The sequence below is a fragment of the Gobio gobio genome (genome assembly GCF_949357685.1).
Source record: "Gobio gobio genome assembly, chromosome: 11".
NCBI lineage: Eukaryota > Metazoa > Chordata > Actinopteri > Cypriniformes > Gobionidae > Gobio > Gobio gobio.
Window position 1 is genome coordinate 9,792,484 of NC_137104.1, and position 10,250 is coordinate 9,802,733.

At 36.1% G+C, this 10,250-nt stretch overlaps 1 protein-coding gene across 1 annotated transcript; it reads right to left on the bottom strand.

Moving 5' to 3' along the window:
- Positions 1–2,874: 2,874 nt before the first annotated feature.
- LOC307133768 (progranulin-like) lies at positions 2,875–6,407 on the bottom strand. Its single transcript, XM_079829021.1, has 5 exons — positions 6,355–6,407; positions 6,021–6,206; positions 5,801–5,938; positions 5,265–5,376; positions 2,875–5,102 (listed from the first exon to the last, which is right to left on the bottom strand). The coding sequence occupies exons 1-5, from the start codon at positions 6,361–6,363 to the stop codon at positions 5,089–5,091; spliced, it is 459 nt and encodes a 152-aa protein (XP_079685147.1). The 5' UTR covers positions 6,364–6,407; the 3' UTR covers positions 2,875–5,088.
- Positions 6,408–10,250: the final 3,843 nt, after the last annotated feature.

The following is a 10,250-nucleotide window of genomic DNA, read 5'->3' on the forward strand; positions in this document are numbered from 1 at the left end:
TCTTTGTGAACTTAGGAAATGGTTGACTTTCAGCAGTTATTGTCTATGGGATTCTGCTTGTTGTACATCAGATACAAATAAATTAGCACAGTAGGCCTACATTACATTTATTTGAATGCATTAATGAGAGAGTGATGGTGTTTGTGAATTACTCATACGTCTCTATTCATTATGAAGCTGTGGTTTGTACTTCAAAGGTATTAAAATGCATGCCTATAACGGTTGAGTTTCTAAGCTACTTTAGTGACTTTCCTTTAGTCACAGGACGGCGTTTCTGCGCTCCTCTCTGCGCGCAATATTCACGTGATGTGCAAGCTTCTGTCTGAGTGTTCGTTTGTCACAATATATCAGGCATTAGCTCAACATAATACACATCTGATGGTCTATACTCGCTTTAATGTTCAAACTGGCAGGGCTTAAAACGCATACAAATGACAAAGCTTTGTGAGGACGCAGGTGAAAGAGGTCTGCCTTCAGGGCGCGCGCGTGCAGTCAGAGACGCGACACGGCTCGGCTCTCTGTGTCACAGAAAAAAGCTGAGCACTGAACGGATAAGTTTTCCGTATTGTTGTTTTTGAATAGTGCACAATCGCTTTAAATGATGAAACTGGCAAGCCTTTAAACGCATGTACTTGACAAACTTTATGAGCACGAAAGTGCGCGCCGACTGTGTGTGTGTGTGTGTGTCAGCGCGTAGGCTATAAGAACAGCAATTAACTGACCTGTATAAACTGTGTAAAACATGCAGCTACTATAGTGATTCTGGGCATCTATATACACAGATAACTGCTCCTGCATCTCTCTGTGTGCCTTGAAAAACTGCACTTGATGTGACTGACGGGGCGGAGTAACGTGAAGACCGAAATAACCGACATGGGAAAAATAGGTCGGTTAGAGGTTCTGAATGTCGGTTTCGATTATTTTTCGATTAACCGTACAGCCCCAAGCGGAGCTAGTTGATAGATTAAACTTTCACCGTATCCGGTCGGTAAAACTCTGAACACATCTTCCTTTTTTAAGATTTACTTCAGTGCCGTTCTTTGTTCTTTTCTCAAAGAAAAGCTTCGTCTTTCAGAGTCGTGGCCAAAGCCGATTCGAAAGGTCGCTGTTCGCCAGCTTCTTTGTTTTCAAGTAGCACGCAGAACCGCCGCAACTCTGCCGTCATTATGTTAAGCCCGCCCACCGACTCTATACACCAGTGGTCACCAACCTTTTCAAGCCAAAGATCCCTGACCTCAGCCTTGATGAAAGGCAAGATCTACCTATAGATTTTTCATGGCCGATTCAGAGTTTTTAAAAAGACCATCTGTCGATTTTTTCCCTTTGTTTAAGCAAATGTATTTGTTGTTTATTTGCTCTATAACAGGCCATTTGAAATGTGAGGCAACCACTGCATTTTAATCATGATCCAAACAAAGGTACACACATGTAGCATGAACAGTTGTTTTTGATTCAAATTAGATTGCATAATTTCAAGACTTAGAGCAAATACAGAATGGTCTAACTTTAGCTTTGTGAAATTGTTACATAAGACACACCTGAACAAAACAAAAACAGATGGACTGAATAAAAATGCAAATTCACTCTTTCACAGTAGAAGGTGCTTATGGAAAAGAAGCGTTTCCGCTGTAAAAATGCCATTGAAACTATACTGAAGACAGTGAGTTTCGTTCAGAAATACATTCATGTAACCCCCCTCCACAATTCAATATTAATATTTTTCTTCCTATATTTCAGCATCCCGAACGGTGATCTTGCTGGGACTATTTATACCTGGTCCACTTCATGTGTTTTTACAGATCAGATATCTATCTGATTTATCAGAACGATTCCATTTACCGATCTTCAATTCCCACGCTATGTGCATTTTTAATGGAGTTCACGTCACCGAAATCAACAAATATGAGCTGCATTTTATTGATCAACAGCTAATTTCAAAATCAAGGACCGCAATAGGAGAGAGTGGCATAAGCACTGATCATTTAGTTTCTTTACTTTTAATTATGATGATTGTGTATTGAGCATCTGCGACTTTTACTTTCCTTTGCAGCGTTTTGCTGAAGAGATATTCAGCTGATCGTCTGTGGCGATGCGTGCTGCAGTAGTGCTGTCATACCTAACTATAACATCGGTCGATTTGTGCTGTGTGAATTTTGAGGTTGCAGAGAATACATTTTGGGAGCATATGGAGCGATTTCGAGCCTTGATTATGTGTTTGTAACGCTTTACACAGAGAGGCCGGATAGCTGTCCTGAATGGTTGTAGCCAAGTGTAAACAAAACTCATGTATCTAATATTTCACACTGCGGTCACACCATCTACGCTTTGGAGAAAGGCGGTCGCGCCATCTCCGCATTCACAGGGGTTTATTATCAACGTCGTCGATCCCACGCACACGAGGCAGTTTGCAAAACACTCTAACAACCGCGCTACTGAACAGAAAATAAACAGTGCAAAGAGCAACAGAAATACATGCATACATGCGATGTTCACAGCTTGCGCTCCATCCACGAACTGCCCACTCATCAGCGAGTGAGTGAGTGCGTTCTGCCTTAAAGGAGCAGTACCTAATTCTACTTGTTACATATTATTTCATTTTCGGTTATTTATCGGGAGCTACCGGGACAGTGAGAAAGATCGACCTGTCCTGACCAGAGTTTGGTTTTTCCAGCTCACAAGCCAACAGAGAGTTGCTAGACGCCCTGGCTGCAAATTATATTTGCTGCCGCTAGGGTGCGTCTAGATTTCTAGGCTATTGATGACACGCATATTCCCATCATTGCACCTTCAGAAAATGAAACGGATTACCGTATGGAATGCAAGGATGGCAGATGGAAGGGTAGTCCGATATATATATGCCATAACCACCACCACAGCTGTTAAATAAACAAATTATTCACAATTTATTTGGTCATCTTTATTTCCAACAAATACAAAAGCAACAGTTATTCTTATTTATTTTAATATCCTCTTCATCTGTCAGTGGTGCTGGTGTTTTGCAAGTAGTTATGTTAAATTAGTAGTATGTTCAATTCATCACCCTAATTCACAAATGTAACAGGTTGGATTAGAGAACATTAGGTGAAAAGAGCATTAGACTATGTGGGAAAACAGCTGGGTTTGAGATACGTTTTCTCTTGTTTGGTGGCAGTGTTAATTTCGTTGACGAATAATTTTCGTCATAATTTTCGTCAACGATCTTTTTTCACTAACGAAAACGAGACGATAACTAAATAAAAACTATAGTAGTGTTCGATGACTAAAACTATGACGAAAACTTACTGTAATTTTCGTCAACAAATAAAAACAAGACGAAAATGTTATGGAGGGACGATTAGGGAAGAGATCCAGTCAGAACTGATGTCCTGTGTAACAGATGCACACATTTGATCTGAACTGATCTAACCGCTGGAAAACACGCTGCTGTTGTGCTTCTCCAGGCTCACGCATCCAGAGCGGTTCACAATCAATGAATAGCTCACATTTATGCCACGCAATTGTATATTAACTAATGTTGATGAATAATGACAATGTTTACTTTATGATGATTATATAGTAATATGTTTTAGACGGTTGTAACAATGCATATTTGATCTCCTGAACTTTAATGAACAGCTGCAACTGCAACAGAGGCGCAGCAGACATTTCAAAATAAGAGTCCCGGTGTATTTCGAGCTTGTTTATAATTTAAAAGTCACTCCTTATACAGTATATTCGTATTTGGTTACACAATAAACTGTATTTCATTTAATTCCCATTTAATTCTTAGTCAGGAGGAAAGACCAGTATTTGACACATATTCAATAAAGTATCAGGGTTATAATAGTTCACTAAAACCATTAAAAAGAAATCATTACTTGAAATCAAATAAATGTTAACTAAAATTAAAAATAAATAAATAAATAAACAAACTTATTTGAAGCTTTAGCTTTACCTGATATGGCCTAATAACTAAAAGAAATAAAGTTATAAAACTATATAGATGTTTTTAAAAAAACAAACAAAAAAGTGAATTGAGCTCTCTTACGTGTATTTTTAATGTCAAAAACAAAATGATGTCAAAATTAAAGGGAGCTTGAATTTTATTTCAACTTAACTAAACTCATTAGATTTTAGGAGACTAAATCTACAGTAGATTTAGTCGACTAAAATCTTATGATATTTAGTCGACTAAAACTAGACTAAAACTAAAAACAATTCAGGTGACTAAAATATGACTAAAACTAAATGGCCTTTTAGTCAAAAGACTATGACTAAAATGAAATCAAAATTTGCTGTCAAAATTAACAATGGTTTGGTGGTGGATGTGTCAAAAATGTCAGCCCAATCAGTAGCAACATGTAAATAAACCATGCGGTATTAAAGAGACAGCTCGCACAATGGGTCCAAGTAAAGCCGTTTGCAAATGTGTCCACTGCAGCTCGGTATACGCAACAATTGTTATAGTAATTGGTTAGTTCAAGTTAACTAATGCATTAGCTAATTTTAACTAATACAACCTTATTATAAAGTGTTACCAAGTTTTTACATTAAATAATGTAAACATATTATAGTAGACCAAACAAAACTGCAAATTAGCATAATTGGTCGTCTTTAAGCTTCATAAGCATTTTGTAACATGAGGTAATTTTGGCATAATCATCTTTTTATGTTCAATGCTTACCGAAACAATACATATTATGCACAGTGTAGGTACTATATGCTACAACAACAGTAAGTTGTACAGTATGGAAGTAGGCTGTTCTATTCTGAATGTAACTGAGGAGACTTTAGTAAAGAAAAATATGAGCCATTATAAGTCAGTGCATGAAGTGAAGAAGACATTTCCCTCAAAAGATTCAATCATAAACATTTATTCATTCATGAACAAAAAATTTATGAATGGATGATTAAAAATACAAACACTTGTTCAAAGAAATCATCTATTAAATAACAGATCAATTTGACTTTAATTCTGTCTTTTTTTTTATTTCACATTAAATTCAGTTCAGATGTGGGGTTAATCTATTCCCTCGAGAGTTCAAAAAAGCCTCTTGCACTTTTCCAGGCTTTGATAAGAGGTTAACAGAGGTCATGGGAGTTGTTTACTTACAACACCAACCCTATAAAAGATAGAAATACAACTTTTAATATAAGCAAACACAACATTTTCCTTTGCATGAGTTTTTATTATAATTAGGTTATATTAAATCTATAATTCATCTACATTTATTTCAGTTTGATGATTAGGCATGATTAATACAGCCCCATGAAGTGTGTTTTACCGCTGCAGCACCCCCACTGGCCAGACGCTGTCTTGCAGCAGAACTTCTCAGATGGGCAGTAGACATTTCCTTCACAATGAACAGTCTCAGTCTCGGTCTGCCTTTCAAGAGCCTGTTCATTTCCATTCACAGGAATCATGTTATTAAACACATAACCAGAAGTTCAACTGCTAGAAACATCTCTAAATGGACCATTTACATTTTTACAGCTCAAATGTATATAGCATAATATAGTATATTTAATTGACTAAAGCATATTTCTGCTTTTAAACCACCCAGAATTCATTGCCCCATTGTTTATTTTAACAAATGGATGGATAAACTCAAATTAATATTTATGATAATCGAGACAATAGAATGTGTTTGAACCCTCAAAATGTATTTAATTGTTCCAAAAGTCATATCATATTCCTGTTTCATTGTTTGCAGCAAATGATGATTCAAAATCTTATGACATTGTCTGTAAAGATTGTCCAGGTCATTGTTACATGATAGGATGGTTTACTACTAAAGTCATACACAGAGTACTGACATACCTGAGTTTTCTGGATCGCTTTGGAGGCCAGTCGAGGAGAAGATCGCAGTCTCAACCATCCACTCACACAATAGGTTGATGTCGAATCACAGAGAGAACTAGCCGGACAGCAGTGACGTCCATCTCTGCAGCAATGACCCTAAAGTAGTGGGCAGAAAAAACAAATGTTACACCTTAATATGAATAAAGTATAAAACAATTATGCATTTCCATTCACTTACATAGGCGTACGGACAGCAGGCCCACCCTCCAGGACCCAGACAGCATGTTGTTCCATCAGGACACGCAGCAGAAGCATCACAGCGCACCACAGAGACACTATTAGACTCTACTGGGTCTGAGAGATCCATCAGTGGCTCGTCTGCAGCTGCAAGAGCTGCCATGAGTAACATCAACACTGGAACCATCTGTAAATATGACATTAACATAGCCAATTATGTGAAATAATATGTTACTGCATTTTTTTGTTAGAAATTATTGGGAAAAAAAAATATATATATATCACTGCATTTAAAAAAAAAAGAAATTATTGAAATAATTTTTTGGAACATTTACCTTGTTCATAGGCTGGTCTCTTCTTTGTGGATCGTGTTTTGCTGCTGTCTGAGCTGTCCTGTGATGTTCTGACTGCATCTCTTATATACAGTACATACACACGGCTCCTCCCACCAAAAATTACTATCATTTCAATTCCTCCCTCCATTTGTTAACATAAACAATGGGCCTGTCACGGGATCTATCAGAAATCATTCTAATATGCAGATTTTAGCCGCAAACAGCTCCTTGTATTTTTTCTCATCCATTTAAATAAAAAAATATAATTTAATTTTAATATTATATTTACAAGTATAATGTTTTTGAGTTTTATTCGTCATGTACAGCTTCTGACCAAAACATGTTATATGATAATAGGCAATTTTATTTATTTATTTATACATTTATTCCAAAACGAGACAGTGTACATTAATCAACATTCATGATTGTAAATGTACCCAAATTAGCCCAAAGGCAAAAAATAACTCATTGGACAAACTTAATTTAATTGAGGGCAGGTTTTCAATCCAATAAATATGTGTAGCCCCAACTCATAAAAAATTTATTCATGCAATGAAATTCTAATTGAGTCGGTCCAACTCAATTTGATCAAATACAGTTTAAATGATATTTATATACTTGTCGAACTTAAATTAAAACAATTAATTGAAAAATCAATTATAAGCAGTTTCATTCATCATCATACACAATGTATACAATGAAAATATAGGAAAAGACTGGTGCCACTCTTGACATTACACTCTAAAGAAAAAAAAGGTTCTATATGGCACCAAAAATGCTTCTTCTTCGTAATCATCAACCACTTTTGGTGCTATATAGCACCATATCTTAACATGTTCTGTATATGGTAGCGGTGCTATATAGCACCTTAGTCAAAGAACCGGTGAAGAACCTCTGAAAAGCACTTAAAAAAGGTTCCCCTATGATTACGAACCAAGAACCATTTTTGGTGCCATATTTTTTTTTTTAGAGTGTAGCATAGATCACTGAGTATAATGATAACCACAATAACATTCAAAAACATTACAGAAACTCCTCTAAATGTCCAACATAACTAAACATTAAACACTAACATTAACTAACAACATATTTCCTTTTACAGAAAAACATAAAATAATCCCTAAATTTACTCTCCTAATGCAGTCCCTTGCAAAGCATGCCGGGAACTACAGATCCCTCCGTTTTAAATCAATTAGGTTGATTGAACACAATTAAATTAAGTTGTGACAAAATTAGATATGTTTAAGTAAAGTGAATAGAATTTATAATATAATGTCATATATTTTTTTGAGTGTGTTTGTTAACAGGTCAGGTGTTTATGTCAAGATCACGAGGACTTTCGTTATGTTGAGTAAACAAGAAAATGTAACCACAATCACAAGAAACAAACTTTTTACGATGTGGAAATCACAAGAAAATTATGTGATGATCATTTTTTCAAGGTCAAGAGCAAACAAAAACAATGCATTGTCTCATGACTTATGCAGTTTTCTCTTCACACAAAAGCAGAAGTGCCTTAAATGTACTGAATCTCACTTCTGTGAATTTGTATAGTTTGCATAGGTTTGTCTTAAAAATCACCCCATTTCACACCCCAGTTTGGAACCCATATTAGAATAAAACAAACTTTATTACTTTCTGAATGAAATTGTATATCTTCTCCAATGCTGATTTTGACACGATGCAGAATACGTTTAACACAGTATATAGTATAACTATCTGTAATAAATATCCATTGTTGGTGTACAACAATGGTGTACAACTCCCGGATGGGAGTGAGGTTTAGAGGGGTGAGTGTAACGAACGTAGGCCAGTAAGAGCTTTGCGTGTAAACCTCACTGCCCTGGCCTCAAGAGGTGTGCTACAGACTAGGGGTTGAATGACTTCAGAATTTTTAAAGTCAACATTTGTGTGATGAAAGTCGAGTCGATGTTGACTAGTCACTGATGACGTCATTGTACACTGATACATTGTGTCATTGATGACTCTGGGGTACTTCGGGTCAAAAATTACCCGAAGCGTTTTATAAAAAAAAATTTAAAAATCGTATCTTCATCGGAATGGTCCGACACTTGGTGACTTTATTGGTACTTGGTATATGAACACCCAAAATAATTGGGGACAGGATTTGAAAAGTCTAAGTGGTCGTAAAAGAAATTGTCACACTCAGGACCTTCGGGTCAAAAATGACCCCCATAGGAAATGAATGAGAAATTGGCAAAAATATGAAAATACAGAGTTTTCTTGTGCATACAATCTACAAATCAGCCAGGATGCAGAAAAAAAGGACTCAATAGTGAAGGGGCACACACAAATGAACGTGTGTCATTCCAAAAGCTAATTTCAGGAAATGTGTAAAATAAAAGCAATTATTCATCAATGTAAGAAATAAAGTGCACAGCAATGAAAGCATGAGACTGTAAGCCATCAAGGTTGCAAAATAGACACTCTCTCACACACACACACACACACACACACACACACACACACACACACACACACACACACACACACACACACACGGAAATATGAGACTGGTAAAACTAACAGAAATGTGAAAATATGTGAAATAAAATCAATGAATCAAATAAAACAATGGGTAACAAAATGCTTTCCATTTGTTCACTTTCTAATGCAATGTTCAGGTTTGACTGTATTACAAAGTAAAACTGGCACTTCAAATTACCATTTAATATATACAGATTCTCAAAGACTATTTTTGTCAAGTTTTTTGTTTGTTTGGTTGTTTTAATGGTAAGTGCCAGTTTTGCTTTATAATACAGTCAAACCTGAACATTGCATTAGAAAGAGAACAAATGGAAAGCATTTTATTCATACACCAAGTACCAATAAAGTCACCAAGTTTCGGACCATTCCGATGAAGCTACGTTTTTTATTTTTTATTTTTATAAAACGCTTCGGGTCATTTTTGGGTAAACCAAACAAACAAACAAAAAACTTGACAAAAATAGTCTTTGAGAATCTGTTATTATATAATAAAATCAACAACCTGAAAAAAATTGGCAAATATGTGCAAAAATCACTAGAATTCACAAGCCTTTCTACAGAGAGCTGTAAATCCACTATAGTGGTAAAAATGTAATATTGCGTGATAAAAATGCTCAATGTGCCCACCGGATGGCACCGATCTCATTTAAAAAATTGCTTTCATGAGGCCTAGCCATGACTCTAAAATGAAATACAGCTTTAATAATAAAAAAAAAAATATATATATATACTCAGGTGAGTGATATATATATACATTTTCTATTATATTCAATGGGAAAATGGGTCATAATTATTGCATAAATATTAATTATAAATCATAAAATTATCTCAAAACACCAAAAAAGAAAAGAAAAAATATTATTGAACAAAAATATATTTCATTGATTTTACTCAAAAAATGTATCTTAATCCCGCCCTCCGGGTCATTTTTGACCCGAAAGTCCTGAGTGTGACCCATAAATGAAGTAACCCAGAGGGTTAATGAACAAATAAGACTGAACCTTGTGCTGAGACCATAGACTGTGAAAAAATATGGATGTAGCGTCCGTGACGTCACCCATAGGATTCTGCAGAGAGTTTTTGAAACCTCAAAGTCAGTCGTTACCATCTTGGCAGAGCGTCACTGTAAAGTTGGGCATTAGCATTATTATTAACATGGGGCTCAATGAGATTCTGCTTGCTTTTGGAGCCCTAGTGGCCAGACGATGAATTGCAGTTTAAGTCGCTTCTGTATTGGCTTCAAGAGAAACTGAGGGAGGTTGCCGCTTGGCTGAGATGCGAACGCTGGGTTTTTTTTGTGCACAGGACAGCTATGGCCAATGAACCCGAGGGCTGTGTTGTCCAGAGCCTGGTGCTCCTGGTAGGGCCTCCGAAGGCAAAGTGGTCTC